General features: G+C 52.7%; 1 protein-coding gene across 2 annotated transcripts in view; it reads left to right on the top strand.

The window, feature by feature from the left end:
• Positions 1 to 17,080, top strand: part of TCF20 (transcription factor 20) — a 95,135-nt gene extending 78,055 nt beyond the window's left edge. Inside the window, exons 3-6 of one of the 2 annotated variants that reach the window (XM_069586154.2) lie at positions 2,201 to 2,294; positions 9,552 to 9,601; positions 10,599 to 10,726; positions 15,792 to 17,080. In XM_069586154.2, coding sequence (XP_069442255.1) covers positions 2,201 to 2,294; positions 9,552 to 9,601; positions 10,599 to 10,682 — 228 coding nt within the window. In that variant the 3' untranslated portion in view covers positions 10,683 to 10,726; positions 15,792 to 17,080. The remainder of the gene's footprint in view (positions 1 to 2,200; positions 2,295 to 9,551; positions 9,602 to 10,598; positions 10,727 to 15,791) is intronic. The other variant, XM_069586153.2, reaches the window with a different exon arrangement.
• The last annotated feature ends 2,638 nt before the right edge of the window (positions 17,081 to 19,718 follow it).

The raw sequence follows: 19,718 nt of genomic DNA, 5'->3' as shown, positions 1-19,718 counted from the left end.
GTATGAGTGTGTGTGTGGAGTGTGTGAGAGAGAGTGTGAGAGAGTGTGAGAGTGTGTGTGAGTGTGAGTGTGTGAGTGTGTGTGAGAAAGAGTGAGTGTGTGTGTGAGAGTGTGTGTGTGTGAGAGAGTGTGTGTGTGTGTGAGAGTGTGTGAGAGAGTGAGAGTGTGTGTGTGAGTGTGTGAGAGAATGAGAGAGTGTGAGTGTGAGAGTGTGTGTGTGAGAGAGAGAGAGAGAGTGTGTGTGTGTGTTAATCAACAGGTCTAGACACAAAGTGGTCCTGGTGCTCAATTGTGTCCCAGAAATCCAGACTCTGTCCGCCGTCACGCTGCAGTGCTCAGCACGTTGGGCGCTGTCTCCTTGTGGTGACGAGATGGTTGTGACGGATCTCACCATCCCCTCCTCACAGAGGCCGAGTGAGAAGGCGACTGACTGTCCTGCTTCCTGTCCCTTGGTAGAGGCCTAAACTTTCTCAGAAGTTCTGTTCTTTTCAGACTTCACTACCAGAGTGTTTAACACACCCATTCCTCAGTGGCCACCAGGGCAAGGAGGGCCCGGAGTGTGAGCCCCCTGGGTGGCTGACCGTTCAGGGCTCCTTTAGGAGAAGGGGTATGGCAGAAAGGGCTGCGGGTGGCCGTGGAGGAGTTAGCCACATTCCTTCTCTCCGGCTGATGATTGAGACCTTGGTTCTGAAGGGACCCTGTGGCACTGACAAGGGCTGCCTGCGACGCTGCCAACCGCCCTTGGTTTACCCTGGGCCAGGAAGTCTTATTTCTTGGCAAGGGTGTGAGGGCACGTGGTTATCCATGCCCAGAAGGATGTCGCTCTGCCAGGGCTCTTTCAGCACGCTGTGTCTGCCCCGGTGGCCTCTGGAGGAGGCCAGGTGTGGTCAGCCAGGACCGGCTCTGACCGGGCGCGGGTTTCTCCCCTTCTCAGGCTCCAGGCACCTCGTCTGAGAGCAGGGCTATCACAGGCTGGCTATGACCAGACGGGGCACGTCCAGCGATGCCCGCCGCGGTGCAGGGCGACTTGGGGCCGCGCTGTGGCTGCATCCGTGTAGTTCTCCGTCAGCGTCAGCATCAGGGGCGCTCGATCCAGCTCACTGTCACCCTCCTGCTGCCGCTGTGGGTTAGGGGTGTCCACACCATGGCTCCGTCCAGGCGGGCTTCACGAGCCCCGCTCTGTGAGGCGTTCTGACTGCTGCAGGCCTGTGAGCCACATGGACCTTGATGGGCTGCCATCCCAGGCAACAGAGCAAAGACCGAAGGGCGCCCTTTGGTTTTCTTTGTCCCTGGAGGGGTGCGGTGTGTGTTGGGTGGGGGGCATTTTCCACAAGTGTAACTGCTTATGGAGCACTTTTATTTTTCCTAGATTTAAGAACAAGTGTCCACCTCGTTCAGGTAGCCTCATCTATGTGGCCTCACCTACCGGAAGAGTCTGCACCTTTGCTCAGTGGGGCCAATGGGGCTCATTACACAAATGTGATTCTTGTTGACACAGGACGAGCACGCACGGGCAGCCGCATCACACGCTAGAGGTGTGCCCCACTTTATGAAAACCTGAGCATAGGAGGAGGAACGTCTCAATTACAGGATCACGTCTCAGCCAGAAATTCATGGCAGGTTTCCTAGTGCCTTTAAAATAGGATTTGGGTGTAAAAATACCGTGTGCACACAGGAGCCCGCATTTTCTGAAAAGAGAAATATACTTGTATTGGGCATTTGGGATAAGCAGAATAAAAATAAATTCTTACAAAAATAGGAACTGGAAACCAAATTCCACTTTTAATTCTAAAAGACTTATATATATAACTCTACTATCTCACCCTCTCCTCCTACCCCAGACTTCCACAGCAGAAATAGACAGGCAGAATCTGTAAGCAGCTCACCGAAGCGGTGAGGATGGAGGGGAGGCGCTCACGGGCGGGCGGGCAGCGGGAGCGCCAGAGGCAGGGCTGGGGGCCTGTGTGTTGTTCTGTTTGCTTTATTTGTGGACGTTGGGAGGCCTGGCCTGAAACGCTGCTGCTGGATGGCGTCCACGATGTGGTCAGTGAGTGGCGGTTAGAAATTGACAGCCCGTCCTGCCGCCAGACTCCAGTAACCGCAGAGACACACGCTGAGGTCTGACCGGCGGGGTCTGGGGCAGGCCTGGAGGAGAGGGTGTCTGGGATGCTGACACGCCTGACTTCTTCCTCCCTTGCAGAAATGTTCCCACTGCCAGGAGGCAGGTGCCACCTTGGGCTGCTACAACAAAGGCTGCTCCTTCCGATACCATTACCCGTGTGCCATTGACGCAGGTAAGATGGGACCACGGGCCCTTGTTCAGAACATCTGAAGGGTAGGACATGCACTGTGATTCTCTGTCTTCTTTATTGCTTGTTTTGTCTCATCTAACCCTGTTCTATTTGTAAATTCTGAAGGAATGCAGAGAAGGTACTAAAAATGAATTAAATGGGGTGATTTTTTTAATAAGTTTTATAATTCGTAGAAGATTCAACTACTTAAGTGTACAATTCAGTGATTTTTACCATCACATTCACATCGTGGTGCAGGCGCAAATTGCAGTTAACTTTAGAGCACTTTCATCACCTCTGAAACTCCTGCCCATTGGCGGTCTCTCGCCCTCTGCCCACTGGCAGCCATGAGTCGCTTTCTGTCTCCGTGGGTCTGTCTGCTCTGGACGTTTCATGTACAGAATCATGTGTGTTGGAATCACACAACATGCGGTCTTCATGACGGGCTTCTATGTGACTTTGCTTCTTGATTCTCACAGTTATCCACAGCACAGCATGTGTTGGTACTTCATTTTATTTTCAAACAGTATTTTATTGTAAGGATGCACCATATTTTATTTATCATTCCATTGATGCACATTTAGGTTTTCCACTTTTTTATGATTATGAATAGTGGTGCTGTGAACATTCATAGACAAGTCTTTGTGTATACCTAGTGTTTTCATTTCTCTTGGGCATAAACCTAGGGGTCGAATTCTTGGGTCACATGGTAACTCTGTTTAACCATTTGAGGAATGATCAGACCATTCTTTAAAGTGGCTGAGTCATTTTACATCCCTCCAGCAGTGTGTGAGGGTTCCGGTTTCTCCATCACCAGCACCTGTTTTTATCTGTCTTCTTCACCGTGGCCATCCCCACGGGCATGAAGTGGTATCTCATTTTGTGATTTGGCTTTGCACATCCCTGGTGGCTAATGACGCTAAGCAAATCCAGTTTATTTTTCTTTTCCTGCTTATGCTGTTTGTTGCTTTTCTTACATTTGAGAACTATTGTATAATCCAAAATCACAAAGATTTATATCTATGTTTTAGTCTTAGCCCTTACTCGAGTCTTCGATCTGTTTTGGCTATTTTTTGTATATGGTGTCCAGTTGATTCCTTTCTTTCCACGTGGATCCCAGTTGTCCCAGCACCATTTGTGGAAAAGGCTACTCTTTGCTCATTCACTGACCTTGTCACCTTTGTGGAAAACCAGTTGCCTGTGGATGTCTAGGCTTATTTCTGGACTCTGCAGCACCACACTGTCTTGACTGTGGTAGCTTTGTAGTAGACTTTGAAAGTGAAAAGTGTCAGTCCTCCAGCTTTGTTCCTTTTTTCCAAGATTGTTTTGGCTCTTCTGGATCTTTTGCTGTTCTACCATGAATTTTAGGATCAGCTGGTCCATTCCTGTGGGTGAGAGGGGGAACAGCCATTGAAACTTGGATGGTGATTACACTGATGCTGAAAATCAATTAGGGAGTGCTGCCATCTTGGTAACAATGTATCCTCCAATCCATGATCATGAGGCATCTGTCTTTCCATTTACTTCAGCCTTTGATTTCTTTCAATACTGTTTTGTAATTTTCAGGGTAGACGTTTTGCGCTTCCTTTGTTAAATTTATTCCTAAGCATTTTTATTATTTTTAGTACAATTATAAATAAAATTGTTTTTTAAGTCAGTTTTCAGGTTGTTCACTGTGAGTGTATAGAAGTATAATTGATTGAGGTATATGTATTGATCATGGATCTTGGAACTCTGCTCAACTCATTGATTAGTCCTAATAGTGGTTTAGTGGATTTCTATAGACGAGATTCCTCACCTGCAAATAGGTCACTTTACTTCTTTTCCAGTCAGATAGATGCCTTAGTTCTCTGGCTGGATCTTCCACATAACGTTGGATAGAAGTGACAAGAACTGGTACGCTTGCCTTGTTTCTGACCCCTTATGATGATAGCTGTGGGATTTTCATAGGCGTTCTTGATATAGTTGAGGAGGTTCCCTTCTGTTACTAGTTTGATGTGTGTTTTTATCATGAACTGGTGTTGGGTTTTGTCAGACATTTCCCCAATTCTCTGGAGGTAATCAGAGTGGTGTTTCGCAGTGTGACAACTGTTGAAAGAGGGATCCCTTCTGTCTGAAAAATGCCATCCGGTGAGCAGTGCAGGAGACTCGAGTCTGACTCAGAGCTTCAGTGCCTGGGAGAATCCTCTTTCTTTCTCCTGACTCATAGCTCTTTGTTGACTGTCTTCACCAGTTACTTTTTGAGTGTTAGATGGGTCTGACACCTTCACCTAGCAGGTCGCTCATAATGCTGGCAGTCAGGATGGAGGAAGAGAAGAGGGGCAGACAGATGAGAGTGCTGACGGAGCCTGGGGGCTGAGCAGGTGACAGCCGTGCAGAGCACAGAGCACGTGGAGTCGAATCTGGCAAGCAAGGAGGAGCCCAAGTTCCTCTGGACTACCCTTCACCCCGCTCACCTACACTTGCTGAAGCGCACCCCCCTGCCTCTCACTGTCCCTCCTTTCCCCCTCCCTTTTCTCTTTCCAGGTTTCTGTAGGGGCTGTAGCTGAAAAGAATAAGAAAGGGAATTCTGGGAATTCCCTGGCAGTCCAGGAGTTCTGGGTTTTCACTGCCGGGCGCCCAGGTTCAGTCCCTGGTTGGGAGCTAAGACCCCACGAGCCACACGGCACAGCCAAAAAACAAGAAAGATAGAGAAAGATAATGCTCTAACTCTATGCTGAAGTTAGATTCTGGTAAAAGTGTGTTTGCACATGCTGAAGGGCAGCTGGTGGCCAGGGCTCCATGTGGCCCACCAGGGCCCCATGTGGCCGGAGGGGAAAGTGGGCATGAGAAGAGAGCCTTGAAATGTCAGCTCAGGGAGTTTGGGTTCCGGTCTGTCCCTTCCGTCCTCTGTCCTCCTCTGCGTGTTTCCAGGTTGAATCTGAGCTGTAATTCACCTGGACCATGGTCTGGGCTGTTCTGTAGAACAGCCACTAAATCCTTCTCTCTCGGGGCCAACCACTGACTTTTCTCATTTTCATGATGCAGTCAGGGTTCTGTCAGAATGTTTTGTTTCTTTTTCTAATTTAAGCTTCATGGTCTTTAAATGAAGATTTTTAAGTCTCGGGTGTTTGGCAGTGGTTTGTAAGTTTTATGGAGGAGATACAGCAAGAATTACCTCTCCCATTAGTGGCCAGTGAGTGGCAGTCTCCTGCACAGGGCTCTGCCCAGGAGCACCAGGTGGGCCGCAGGCAGGCCGCCTTGCCCCTGCAGGAGGCTCCCAGCACCTGCCTCCAGGCAGCGCCTCCAGGGATTGAGCAGTGCTACGCGATAAACTTGCTGCAGTGGGGGAATGTTCTGGACCTGCTGTCCAATGCAGCAGCCACAGGCCATGTGTGAGTGCTTGGAAGATAGCTAGTGGAAGGGAGAGACTGAGGTTTTATTTTCTTACTTCCCTTGGTGGCTGGCAGCACAGGCCCAGCCACCTTGGTCAAGAGGGGCGGTGGGGGTTCTTTGGGGAGGGCCCTGGGCTCTCCTCCCTCTGATGGAGGAGGCAGGACTGACTTCGCCAGCTGAGAGTTAGGAAGTCAATGACTTCCTCGTCACTGTCTTTGAGCCTGTCTGGTGTGGCCTGCCAGGTAAGTTGGTAACATCTCTGTTTGGCAGAAGTTGGTGGCCGAGTGTCCAGGCAGAGAGGGGCTGTCCGGGTCGGGGCCCTGGCCCTCTGGTTTTGCTGCCCCAGCCGCTGCACACTCTGCTCCTCCACGCGGGGCTGGCCCCAGAGCAGCAGTTTCACCGGGTGACTGTGTCTGGGGCATGTGTTGGTCTGTCTGATGACCTGAGTCACAGTAACTCAGAGCCCGTGTCACTCTGCGGACTAATGCCTGGATTTATTCACAGTCTTCCCAGGAATTCTGTAAGTGGGGACTCTTTTTGTCTGGAAAAGCCTTCATTGATTTCTTTTCTTTCTAATTATAATAAAAATAAGTCCTCTAGTCAAGTCCCCCATCTCTGTGCAGACTAAAGAACAGTTTAGCATTTTCATCTCTGCCTTCTTGCCAGCTGCCCAAACCTTAGAGAGCCGTAGGTAGTGAAGGGAAAACTTTTACCTCTGGGCGCGTCTCCATGGAAACCTGAGGCTCTGTGGCTCTGGCTAACTGCGGTCACACACTTGTGCCGTCGTGGTTCGCTCTGTTGTGCTGCTCGTTACGTCACAGACATGAGACTTATCTCCCAGAGGAAGAGGCAGTAATAAGAGCATGAGCACCAGTTGAAACAGAAAAAGATGGAACGTATTTAACGCAGCGAGCCACGACACAGAGGCCAGAGACAGAAGGCCTGCGGCGGCTCGGCAGTGATCCCACTGTGCCTCAGGAATCTTGCCTAGAGGGGCTTTGTGAGGAAGCACAGCTGGGAATTTCACCTGCAGCCCCACTTCCTACAGCATCTTAAAGCTGCTCTCTCTGCCAGCTTTGATCTTGGCAGCAGGTTTAGAGCCCCTGATGGGCTCTGTGAAACGACCGGTGGTCTGGCCACTCCCTGGAGAGGAGCTGTCTGCATCACAGAAGCCAGTTCAAGGCCTTCCTCTGTCCTCTTCCCCCTTCCTCTGGCCCCAGGAGACTGCTGCTCGGTGAGGCAGGGTGAGGCTGGCGGACCCCCCAGTTCCAGCCTGGTTTTGCCAGTCAGAGCACGCAGTGTAGCCCTGAGAGGCCGTAGCTGAGCTGGAGGCTGCTGGGGCTCGGCAGACCCCAAGGACCCAAGACACCCTTCCACTTGCTTCCTCCTTGGGCTCACCACCCTAGCTGGAGCGTGTGTGGGTGCGCATGGGTATCTGAGGCTCCACATAGTTTGTGGCGAGGAGCTCAGCAGAGTCCTCCGCCCCTATACCTAGAGAGGACTCAAAGCGGAGCGCTGGCCTGGGGCGTTGGCATCCATGTCTGGAAGCCGCCCTGCCGACTCGGCAGCCTGGTGAGTCTCTGCTGGCCTGTGTGGTGATCTGACTTCACTGTGGGAAAGTGCTGACCAGGCCCTCTGCACTGGGTAGGCCAGGGGCTCATGGAAGCCAGTGAGCCACTGGCGCCTGCTGCGAGCCGCTCGCCCCTCCTTACTCTGCCCTGGCGGAGGCCGGCGGGAGGCAGTCTAGAAGAGGCTCCCCGGCCCCTGCAGGTGTCTGCGCTCTGCAGCTGGGCTTCTCATCCTGCCAGGAAGGGGAAGTGCATGTCCTGCGGGCCTGTGACCTCACCAGATTGCAGAGCGCCTTTGCCCGCATGGGAGGCCTTGTGAGAAGGTTTCATAGATTGGTTCAGGACACTCCGTTTCCAGAAGTACCAGGCACTAGTTCCAAGTTGCCTTTAGCATGCACTTCTATTGTTTTATTTCTTTTCTGCTTTTTAACTTTGAGGGAACATGTTTCCTAACTAGAAGCACATTTCACTAATGGTTCATTGCTGCTGGTCCCTGTTTCATGGCTGTGTGAGGGCCCTCTCAGACCTCTGCCTTCCTGATGGTATCTTTCCCAACTCACACCCCCCCTCTTCATTGCTGTAAACCCCTGGGGTGGGAGGGTGGCCGCACCCCGCATGGCCTGCGCCATCTCTGCTGGCATGCTGTGGCCGCTGCCCAGGTGAGGCAAGGGCGCCGCCTTCAGCTCCAGCTGTCCATCCCTGCTGTCCGGGAGCTCTCTGGCCAACTGGAGCAGCAAGAGCCTAGGTCACACCATATACCTGTGGGTTGTAAATTAGGACATTTCATTTACTGCTGTGCTGTTTGCTTGGGGGTATGGAGTGAGGCACAGATGAGCAGGACTTGCTGTTTCCCAAGCCCTCAGGCTTGCCTAGGGCTGAGAGGACTAAACCTGCCCAGTCCTAGGGTTCTGGGACTCCAGAGGGGAGGTGGCTCAGCCAAATTGTGAGAGGGTCTCTGTTGGTCTATATAAAATGTAGAGGGCCTCAGAAATTTCCATTTGTGTATCCCCTTGCTTATTATTATTTCACTTGAAATCTGTGGCTACACAGGCCACTCATCTGGACCTTGCTTTAAAGCTGAGTTAAATTGTGAATTTAACAAGGCTAAGTACCACGCCGCCCCCTGCCGTGGTGCCCGGGAGCTCTCTGAGAACGTGTGGCCAGTATTAACCTCCTGCCACCACGTCTGGCTCGGGGGCTGAGGATTCACAGCCCCTCATGGGGTTTCACTTTCCCCTGAAGCCCTTAGCGTGGCTTGCAGAGCTTCTCCAGCATCTCCATGGTTGGGGGGAGAGGGCGGCAGCAGGGCTGGGCCTGGCCTCCTTTCTGCCTCTGACCTGTGACTCGACAGGAGAAAAGAGGCCTACAGATTCAGTATTTTCACAAGGAAGCCTTGGCGTGGGCCTGTGGAGTGGGCTTAACCTAGGATAAGAAATTCTAAAAAGAACATTTACTGGAGATTGTTAAAACAACAGGATATGATCATGGGAATACAGAAAAAATAAAATTAGTGTCACCTAAACTTTGCTGACTAAGGTCCATCTAGTCAAGGCTGTGGTTTTTCCAGTAGTCATGTATGGATGTGAGAGTTGGACTGTGACGAAAGCTGAGCGCCGAAGAATTGATGCTTTTGGACTGTGGTCTTGGAGGACTCTTGAGAGTCCCTTGGACTGCAAGGAGATCCAACCAGTCCATTCTGAAGGAGATCAGCTCTGGGATTTCTTTGGAAGGAATGATGCTAAAGCTGAAACTCCAGTACTTTGGCCACCTCATGTGAAGAGTTGACTCCTTGGAAAAGACTGATGCTGGGAGGGATTGAGGGCAGGAGGAGAAGGGGACAACAGAGGATGAGATGGCTGGATGGCATCACTGACTCGATGGACGTGAGTCTGAGTGAACTCCGGGAGTTGGTGATGGACAGGGAGGCCTGGCGTGCTGCGATTCATGGGGTCGCAAAGAGTTGGACACGACTAAGCGACTGAACAGAACTGAATTTTGGTAGATCAGGTAGATTTTGGTAGATTTCCTTTGTCCTTTATGCATGTAAGCAGCGTGACGAATGGGATTGTGCTTGCACGTGCGTGCATCCGAGCAGTCTGCATCGTGCTTCCCCATGCTGTTACCTGTTCTGAAACCTTGCCTAACCGGCTGATAGTCCACCATGTTGAGGTGCCATAGGTTATTTGGGGGTGTCTCTCATGCTCTCCTATTAGAATCACAGTGCGAGATCCTCTGTCTCCGTGTGTGATCCCCATCCCGCGCCCCGCGGGCTGTGCCCCGCGCCAGGCTCCTCCTGACTGTCCCCTCTGTTTTGCAGATTGTTTGCTCCACGAGGAGAACTTCTCGGTGAGGTGCCCCAAGCACAAGGTGAGTCAGCCTGCAGAGCCAGGGCTGCCCGCAGGACGAGGGGGCCGGGGGCTCCTCCTGAAAGACCTGGAGACCTGATAGTCCGTCTCAGGCCAGGGCTTGGTGGGCGGAGGGGCAAACGGGAGGGAGCCCTGTGATGTGGGGTCGGCGGAGCTGGGGAGAAGGTGTTTGTCTGTTAAGAGAAATGCACGAAACTCCTGGTTTCCGCCTTAGTTTAGTGGAACCCCAGACCACAGACTGGCGTGGGGTGAGGTTGGCTCTAGGCCTGGACCCAGAGCAGAGGCGTCCTCCCCAACTAGCGAGAGCTGACGCCCAGCTCTCGGGGAAATGCCGTCCCCGTCAGGTTCTGCTCCCGCAGGCGCAGCCCATGGTGTCTGCATTCGGTTCACGAGTTGGTCTCTTGGTCGCCTCTCAAATTTAGGAAGGGAAGGAAGATGCGGGCGGAGTGTGTGAATGGCCTGTTTCCAAGACACCACTCACGGGTGTGGGGAGGGGAGGGTGTGGAGAAGGGGGCCCCCCCCACCAAGGGCCAGGCGGGTGGAGGCCTCCACCTGGCGCTCCTGCGGCGGCGCTCCTCCGGCTGAGGCCACACTGACCCCTGGTGGCCACTCGTGCGCAGTCTCCAGTCTCCACTCAGTGGGGCCAGAAGGCACTAGAAAGAGGTCATCTTGATGGTCTGCCCTCAGATTGCTTCTGAAGGATGCTTACTGATGCTTTTCTTTAAAAATTATTTCCCGAGATGGATCCTTGGATCTTAAAATTTTCTCTTTATTTTTTACTTCATTTGTATTTTATTTTTTTAAACTTCCATTTTTGAAGGGTCACATTTTGCCTCAGCAAACCCTGTCTTGAGTATCTCCTGTATGTCATTCAGTACTGACTCTCTGCTTTTTCTTTCCTTTTCCATGTGCGTTCCTCGCCTCACCTCCGCCCGCCCTGACCCACACGCTCGTTCTCTGTCCCTCCTGTCTCATCTCCTTGGCTTTGTCGGCGTCAGCCTCCCCTCCCATGCCCTGTCCCCCCCTTGCAGAACAAGACAGCGAAAGGCAGCCTCAGCACAGAGCAGTCGGAGCGGGGGTGAGGGGGGCAGTGTGCTCGTGGGAATGGAAAGTACAGCAAGCACAGGTGAGTCGGGGCCGCCGCCCCTGCGGGCTGCGAGGGGGTGCCGTGGCCTCTGCCTGCTGCTCGCCCAGGCCAGGTGGCACCCGGGTATCTAACTGCATGAGGCCAGCACCCGGCGGACAAAGCACTTCTCTGTTGCTTCGCCCCCCAGAATACGTGTAGAAAGATACTGTGGGGCTTTAAAATGGTTCCGTCGTCCAATAGGGACTGGGGGGCTGTTCCTGAAGGCAGGCCTTGGGTGGGGCTCCTGGGGGCAGCTGGCTTCTGGGACAGAGCCTCTAAGGTGGGGGTGCTTTCGCCTGCAGCCCTCGCTCTTTCCCCGTCTCAGAAAGGCTTCTCACCAGAGATCTTTTCTTTTTAGTTTGCTTGATGTCTCTAAAGCTTGGGCTTCCCTGGTGGCTCAGCCAGAAGGAATCTGCCTGCAGTGTACGAAATGCAGGTTCCATCCCTGAATCGGGAAGATCCCCTGGAGAAGGAAATGGCAGCCCACTCCAGTATTCTTGCCTGGGAAATCCCGTGGACAGAGGAGCCTGGTGGGCTACATACAGTCCATGGGGTCACAAAGAGTCACAACTTAGCGACTACACCACCACCACAGCTCTAAACCTTTGAGTGAGTTCTTTGAAAAACAAAAAATTCCCCAAGTTTTGCTATGTGAAATCTTCCCCTGCCTCCCGGTGCTATGAAAGATTCCTTTCATAGAAGTACAAAGGGAAGGAAAATCCCCTCAAAGATTTAGTAGACTTTGGCTCCACATTTAATTTTTCTTTCAAAAATCTCAGTTGAGTTGTGCTTTCCATGAGTGTGTCTGTGGGTTCGTGGTCGTGGCTGGTAGCGTGTGCCTGTGAGAGCAGGATTATATGACTTGGGTCTCTCGAAGCAGTGGGCCCGTAGTGCCCACCTCCACCCCGCCTTCCACGTCCTCCGCCTCCTTACTGCGTCACCGAGGGAAAAGCAAAAGAGATTATGAGAAGCAGCAGCAAAATGTAACTAACCTGGGGCACTTGCTTCTACAGGATGGGGTGGGCGGCCAGTTGTCTCAGAAATGTTCATTAAGGGATTATTTCTCTTCAGGGAAGGGCATCTGTGTTTACTCCAGGGTCTGTGACCCACACACCAGTGTGCAAGGCCTGGCTCTCTGGGGCAGCACTGTGTGCCTGAGTCTCTGGAATGTTCCCTCCCCCTTTTTACGAATCTTCCCTAGGGCTCAGCGGGTAAAGAATCCACCTTCAGTGCAGCGCAGGAGACAGGAGACATGGGTTCGATCCCTGGGTCAGGAAGACCCCCTGGAGGAGGGCATGGCTACCCACTCAAAAATCTTACTTGGAGCCATGGGGAGTGTTCCCGGAAGTGTCTGGGAAGAGCCGGTTGGAGGAGAACCATGGGTTACTTGGGGCCTTTTGTTCTTGTCTTGGAATCCCAGCCTGTGTTTGAGAAAAATAGGAAGTCTGGGCCCAGTTTCCTCTTGGAAATTTTAACTTTGTTCATCCTCGCCTTCCTCTCTGCCCATTCTTGGGCTCTGCCAGCTCCAGAGCCCTTGGCTCTCATAGGACGACGAGCCTCATGTTTGTTCCTCACAGAGTTGGTGCCACTGTCACGCTTATACCAAAGGAGCGAGGCGCTGAGTGATTAAGTGGCCTGTCCCACAGTGTGGGGTTGTTTCGAGTCCGTTGAGGTCAGACCTTTCCCTCTTGGAGGGAAGGGAGGGACAGAGCGCTGGCTCGCCCCTGGAAGTTCTTGTCAAGGCAGGGCCCTTCCCCTGGGTTCAGCCGCCCTCTGCAGGTGGTGGGAAGCCCCAGCATGAGGGACAGACGCAGCCCCTCCCCTCGGAGCATCCACCATGGGGTCTGTGCTGGGGGCGTAGATCCACCATCACAGGGTGGGGAAGGGGCAGTGATTATTCCTGTGGTATGGAGAGTGCTGTGTGGCAGCGTCAGCCCGCTTAGTGTCTCTGTGCTTCAGCGTCTCCTGTGAAAAGAGGACCATCAGTGGCCAACCTTGTGAGGATGCAGTTAAGAGATGTCTCCACTGTGCCTGGCGCAGCCCTGTCTGGCAGAAAACCCCAGGGCTGAGGGCACGGAGATATGAGTTCTCATCTCTCACTGCCACGTGAGGTACCTGGCCAGGCCAGCTGTGCCCAGGAGGAAAGGTCAGTGGGCAGCCCCCTCCTGGGTCTGCGGGTGCGGGAGCCTTGGCCGGCCAGTGCCACCCTCTCCCCGGCTCGGGGCAGCTAGTGGACGAGGCTCCTCGCCCGTCCCCCGTTCTCCTCGGCAGTAGACACGGGAAGCCCCATTCCCACCTGGCCCACCCAGTGGGCAGGAAGCTGTGACCTCCATCCAGCTCTGCCTTGTCCTGGGTGCCAGGTTAGTGCCCGTGGTCACGTCCCGGGTCCCCCTTCCCACCCACCCCACGGCCCCCCACGGCCCCCCACACTGCCACTCTGCACCAACTCCTGTCTCCCCTCGACTTGAGGTTCCTGCCACCTGTAGGGCCAAGTGCAGCTCCTCAGCTCACCTCCGAGGGCCCTGGGGTCGCCGCCTCCCTCAGGGCTCCTGTGCCCATGATCAGCTCCCCTCTGGGCCTCAGCTTCAGGGCACGTCCTCAGAGCAGCCTTCCCAGTCCCCTTGTCCCCACTCTGCCACCTCCCTGGTGTCACCACGGGTTTGAGTTGCTGGTATGTTCATGAACCATCTACGTCTCCACTAGACTGTCCTCCCACGAGGACAGGGGCGGCTGTCTCGGCCTCTTCATGCACTGACCCAGGATTTGGGGGGAACGGGGCACGCAGGGTGGTTCCTGTCCTCACGGGGTGGCCGAGGGAGGAGGGCACTGACCTGATGGCATCGGGCGGGCACAGGCTTCTCATGTGCTCCCCAGCAGGCTCGGGTCTCAGCTTACGAAGGCGAGGGCAGCCTCAGCCAGGTGGGGGAGCCCACCCAGGTCCAGGTGGCCAGGGTGAAGCTGAAGGGCAGCAGGAAGAGGCTGATGGGAATGCTTTGGCCTGGGATAAAGGCCCAATTGTTCGCCGACAGCCGAACATGCCGGTACCTTTCTACAGAGAAGAGAGCGGCCTCAGCACAGAGGGCCGCCCGCTTGCTCACGGGCTACAGCTCTGCCCCAGTGCTGCCTTCTCAGCCACCTCCGGCACCTTTGGACAGACCTGAGCAATGGAGGCTCCGAGGCAGAGTCCCAGGGGCCCAGTCAGAAGAGCTTTTCTGGCCGTGAGCCCCAGTCCCAAGTCTAACCAGCCCAGGGCTTTGGGCTGCACAGGTCCCCTCCCTCCGGGCTTTGTCTCCAAAATAATGGGGTGAGGGGGCAGGCCTCGCAGTGTTCCAGTGAAGAAGTGTCTGTAGGGCTCCTGGCATAGTGCCTGGCCCCTACTAGATGTTTCAAGAGTTTTCTTCCCATTATTCCTACTAAAAGAATAGTTTTTAGGAAAAACGGAGAAGTTAGGGCCCCATTATATTCAGGGTACCAGGTGTTTGGGCCAGTCAAGTATCAGACCCTGGGGAGGTCCTTGCGAGAAAGGCCGGAAGGCCAGGCACTGGCAGGGGGTGTGGACGGACCACCAGGCTCCCCATTGGCACCAAGGGAAGGAGACCAGGCCAGCAGCCTGCGGAGCCCTCCAGCCAGGCAGACCCTGGTGCTGAGACCACCTGCATTCTGGGGGGTGCAGGCCAGAGACTGTGCCAAGTGCTGGGGAGAGGGCAGACCCCACCCCTGGCCCTCGCTCCACGAGCCAAGCTTTGCGGGATGTGCAGCTCTTGTCCTCTGTTCCCGCCGGTGGCCCACATCTCCAGCAAGATTTGACCCCTTTGATCCTTGTTTGAGGCGTCCTGGCAGCCCTGCCCTGGCATCGCCTTGATAGAGGGCCTTTGGTTCCTGGGGCGACACTAGAGAAGGCCACTTCTTCTCCCCCTTTCCTGGCAGCCTCAGCCTCAGGAAACCAGAGTGGAGAGAGTCTGTGCTGGGCAAGGGGGCGCTGGGGAAGCCACTCTGGCCGTGGCAGGGCGGCTCAGCTCCCGGCCCTGGCAAGCCGGAGGCCCAGGGTCTGCTTCTGCCTGAGGGCGGCGACGCTGTCCTGCTGCCTGCAAGTCTCTCACTGTCTATTCCTGTTCTCTGCCAAGCAGCTAGGAATCTCTTTCTGGCAAGGGTGGCGGGAATGTCTGTTCTTAGCTTGTATACACAGGCTAGCCTTAACTAGTTTGTGTATTAGTAAGTTTTACAGAAGTGGAAAAAGGGACTGGTGATGCCTGGGTTTTCCTGAGGTTTATTGGTTGGTGGAGAGCACCGGAAAGGGTTTGAGGAAGAAGCCAGGTGAGCCTCCCCACACACACACACACAGGGGTGTCACCACACGTGGCTTTTGGCTTAATTTTTCTGGACTGAGTTCCTCAGAAACTGCTGTGTCTCTGAGATCTAAGGACCCATGAAGTATCCTGAGGATGCCCTCAGTGCAAGCCCGCATACCCTCGGTGGTCCCCAGGAGAGTCTTCCTAAGCCTGGAGCCCGGGCTGGAAGGAGAGACAGACGCCAGTGGCAGGGCCTGGGGAGCCCCAGAGGGTGACCTGAGAGCCGCCCTCCCCTTGGAGCTCCCAGGAGTGTTCTCTGTTAGGTGTGGGAGCCGCCCACGGCTGGAGGTGACCCGGGCGTGGTCCTGAGCTGGTTCTTACACATCAGCTGGGTGCTCAGCCACCTCTGTGAGGACAGGTCCCCGGCCCCACGTGCTGAGTCCCACTGCAGGCCCCGGGGGCAGCGTCCTGAGCAAGGGTCACCCCAAGAGCTGCCCCACTGCGGGCAGCCCCACCGCGGGGGTCAGGGGAGCTCCCTCCCCGCACTGGGGAGGGGCACTCCGAGTCCATACCCGGTGCAGCCGGCCAGGCCACTGCTGCCTTTACCCTGTTTCAGGCCCAGAGCCGCACAGCCGGCTCTACCATGGGCCCTGGGTGTCTCATGCCAGCTGCCAGACCCTGCAGGTCCCCCGACCCCAGCGCCACCACAGAGCTGGGGCTGTGGGCTACAGCACCGCGCAGAGGTTCCCAGCACCCAGTGTCTGTTTGTCTTGCAGGTGAGACTGTGGAGATGAGAAGGCGGTGGATACTCGTGATGGAATGGAAACGGTCCTCCTGTGCAGCCACACCCCACCCCGCCCCACCCCGCGTGCCTGCCCGCGCCAGCACTTCCTTCCTAAATTCTTACATCACTCTCAAACCGGTGACACCACAGGAAAGAGAGGCCCAAGAAGTTGGAATGGCTGTTTCCATGGACACAATCTCCATAGTGACAGTGTGGGGGGAGGGGGGAGGGGGTGGGATGATGGGAAAGGGTGGGGGGAATTAAAAGGGAGGGATAAAAATATATATATATAAATCTATTTTTAGTCTGGAAAGACTTTGTTTAAATGAAAGGTGCGCTATCCCTTTTGATTCTATTTTAAAATTATCTAGTTAAAGAACTCCAAATTTGTTCCAATGACGTGAAATTTAAATGTGAAATTGAACCGAACAAACTCTGATCTCACAAGGACAGGGGTGGCTTAGATCCTTGGCCCAGCTCACACAATTCAGAGACTCTAGACCTGGGGTCAGAAAAACAGATGAACCACACCAAACCATGTCTTTGTCAGTAATTTGTCTCAAAAGTGGGAAGGTCGAGGGGGAGGGAAGTGGGGAATGGTCCGTGTTTTCAAGAATGGGAGAATGATGTTTAAACACAAAAATAAATCTTTTTCATTTCCAGAAACACTATTTATTTATTATTTTTTAAATTTTTATTTTTTTTCGGGGGAGGGGACATTGGCGGATGCCCCAAGGCGGAGGCCCCACGGTCACAACTGTGTCCTGGGTCCTTGGCCGGTGAGAGCCCCGAGGGTCCCACAAAGCGGCTCGGCTGGCAGGATCAAGGGATGGCCGCCCCTGGGCACATTCCAGGCAGCTGTTGTGCCCTGACCCACAGGGCGGACGGGACGAACCTACGCCATGGGAGTGAACACAGGGAAGGATGGTGTCAGGTGTGGTCACGTGGGGTAAGCTGACGAGGAGCACCCACTCCACCCTTTCTTCTTTTGCTTTCACTTTTATAAAGGAAAAGGGAGCCTGTCAGTTGAGCAGCCCCACGCTACATGATTCTCTATGTTGTGTTGTTTTGTTTTGTTTTGTAAATTGTATAATTTTTAAATATCTGAGTTTTAAAAAAAGAAAAAAAGTACAAAAAAAAATCTTGTTAAGGCCTTAAGAAGGGGTTAGTGCATCTTTCAGGGGTCACTCTGCTGTGGGGATAAAATAGCTGTTTCACAAACAGTTTTATTTAAAAAACAAAAAAAAAATCAAAAAAATAATAAACTTCATTTTAACCTTGTTTCCTTTTTTGTTTGAAGCAAACGCGTCTCTTTCTCCTCCCATTCCAGCCCTCGGGCTGGCTCTGGTTCTGCTGCAGAGGTGGCTGCCCTCAGACTGGCCCAGCCACCTAGGCCTCCCGCAGGCCCAGGGCCCTTGCAGCAGACCCTGGAATGATCCCAACCAAGGACAGTTCTAGCCGCTCAGCCTGGCGTGTGGAACTCAGCTGTGTGTGAGGATGGCCAGATTACTTGAGAGGAGGACAAAATTCCAATCAACGTGAATTTTAAAGCTTATTAAAAAATAATGCAGTGTTAATGGACTTTGTTTTAGAGAACAGAAACACTGGAAGGGATGTTGTGAAGTAGAAATAAGCAATTATAAATGAGTTCTGGTGTGCTTATCAGTTTGAGGCTCCAGAAATGGCAGATTAATTTTGTTATAATGCAGTGTGGTCCATTTCTCATTTTGCTCCACCAGGATGGAGGTGTGGGTGGGTGTGCTGTGTGAGCCACGGAACTTGCATAGGAATGATGTTTTTTTTATTTCCTTGGCATCCTGTCTGGTCTTGGCATTAACACAGTTCAGATGAGATTGAGAGATTGCAGGTATTAGGCTTAAACCACAAACCTTGAACGTATCGTCAGGAAAATACTTTGCTGACAGCAAATGGTTGTTTCTTCATTTTGCCTTTTTTAAATTCTTTTGACTGGGCTGATGATACTTTGAGTAAAACACTGGTGATGGTTCCTCAAACTGGCTCCTGAAGTGACCATTCACTGGGGAGTGGCCCTGTTCCACGCCTCACTCCCAACTCTAGCTTTCCGGCTTCTGCAAGAAGCTTCAGCTGTTCGTGGGCATTTCAGCTCCTGCCACACTTTTGAGTTCTCCATATTTTTTGGACAGACTTTATTTCTAGAGCAGTTTTAGGTTCATTGCAGTGTTGAGCAGAAGGCATGGAGATTTCCCACACATCCTCTACCCCCACACACATGCACAGCCTCCCCCAGTATCAACATTCCCCACCAGAGAAGTGCCTTTTCTTTGGTGAACTTGCATCAACACATCATTGTCATCCACAGCCCATAGTTTATGTTGGGGTTCACTCTTGGTGGTGTGCACTCTGAGTTTGGACAAACATACAGTGACATGGGTTTGCTGTTGTTTAATCATTAAGTCTTGTCCAACTCAGTGACAACATGGACTGTAGCCCACCAGGCTCCTCTGTCCATGGGATTTCCCAGGCACGAATACTGGAGTGGCTGCCATTTCCTTCTCCAGGATATCTTTCGACCCCGGGGTTCAAACCCACATCTGCATTGGCAGGCAGCTTGTTTGCCTCTGAGCCACCAGGGAAGCCCATGATGACATGTCAACACCAATAGTATCATACAGAGCAGCTTCACTGCTGTGAAAATTCTCTGTGCTCCCTCTCTTTATCCCTCCCTCCTTTTACCCCTGGCAACCACGGATCTTTTACTGTGTCCATAGTTTTTGTCTTTTCCAGAATGTCATATAGTTGGAGTTACACAGTATGTAGCCTTTTTACATTGGTTTCTTATTTGGTAATCGGCATTTAAGGTTCCTCCATGCCTTTTCATGGCATGATAGCTCACTTCTTCTTGTTTGGTTGCTCAGGGTCCGACTCTTTGTGATGCCATGGACTGTAGCACCCCAGGCGTCCCTGTCCTTCACAGTCTCCTGGAGTTTGCTTAGACTCATGTCCATTGAGTCAGTGATGCCATCATCTCATCCTCTCTCATCCCCTTCTGCTCTCATTCTTTCCTGGCATCAGAGTCTTTTCCAGTGAGTCGGCTCTTCACATCAACTGGCCAAAGTATTGGAGCTTCAACTTCAGCATCAGTCTTTCCAGGGTTGATTTCCTTTAGGACTGACTGGTCCCTTGCTGTCCAAGAGACACTGTTCTCCAGCAGCACAGTTTAAAAGCATCAGTTTTTCGGCACTCAGCCCTCCTTATGGTCCAACTCTCACACCCAAACACGACTACTTGGAAAACCATAGCTTTGATTATATGGACCTTTGTTGGCAAAGTGATGTCTCTTCTTGAATACACTGTCTAGGTTTGTCATAGCTTTTCTTCCAAGAAGCAAGCATCTTTTACTTTTGTGGCTGCAGTCACATCTGCAGTGATTTTGGAGCCCCCAAAAATAAAGTGTTGCTGTGTCCATTTTTTTTCCCCATCTATTTACCATGAAGTGATGGGACCAAATGTCATGAGCTTAGTGTTCTGGATGTTGAGTTTTAAGCTTTTTCACTCTCTTTCACCTTTAAGAGGCTCAGTTTCTCTTCTCTTGAATATTCTGTTGCCCGGATGCTCCCCAGTTTATCCATTCACCTACTGGAAGACAGTTGTTCCACTCTTTAACAATTATGAATAAAATTGCTATAAACACAAGTGTGCAAGGTTTTTTCTTTTTGTTTTTAATAAGCAACTGCCAAACTGTCTTCCAAAGTGGCTGCCCCAGTCTGCATCCCACCCACCCGCAGGGAATGAGAGTTCACCCTTGTCGGAGTTGGGTGGTGTCAGTGTTCTGGATTTTGACCATTCTGTGATAGGTGTGCAGTGTTGGTGTATTTTTTAAGAGTTAAGTTTTTAAACCGCGGTTCAAAACACAAGGTTCAGGTGACCACCTTAACCT

Source organism: Ovis canadensis, chromosome 3, assembly GCF_042477335.2.
Source record: "Ovis canadensis isolate MfBH-ARS-UI-01 breed Bighorn chromosome 3, ARS-UI_OviCan_v2, whole genome shotgun sequence".
NCBI classification, from domain to species: Eukaryota; Metazoa; Chordata; class Mammalia; order Artiodactyla; family Bovidae; genus Ovis; species Ovis canadensis.
The sequence above is the reverse complement of the archived record's forward strand: the minus strand, read 5'-3'. Positions and strand labels throughout refer to the sequence as shown.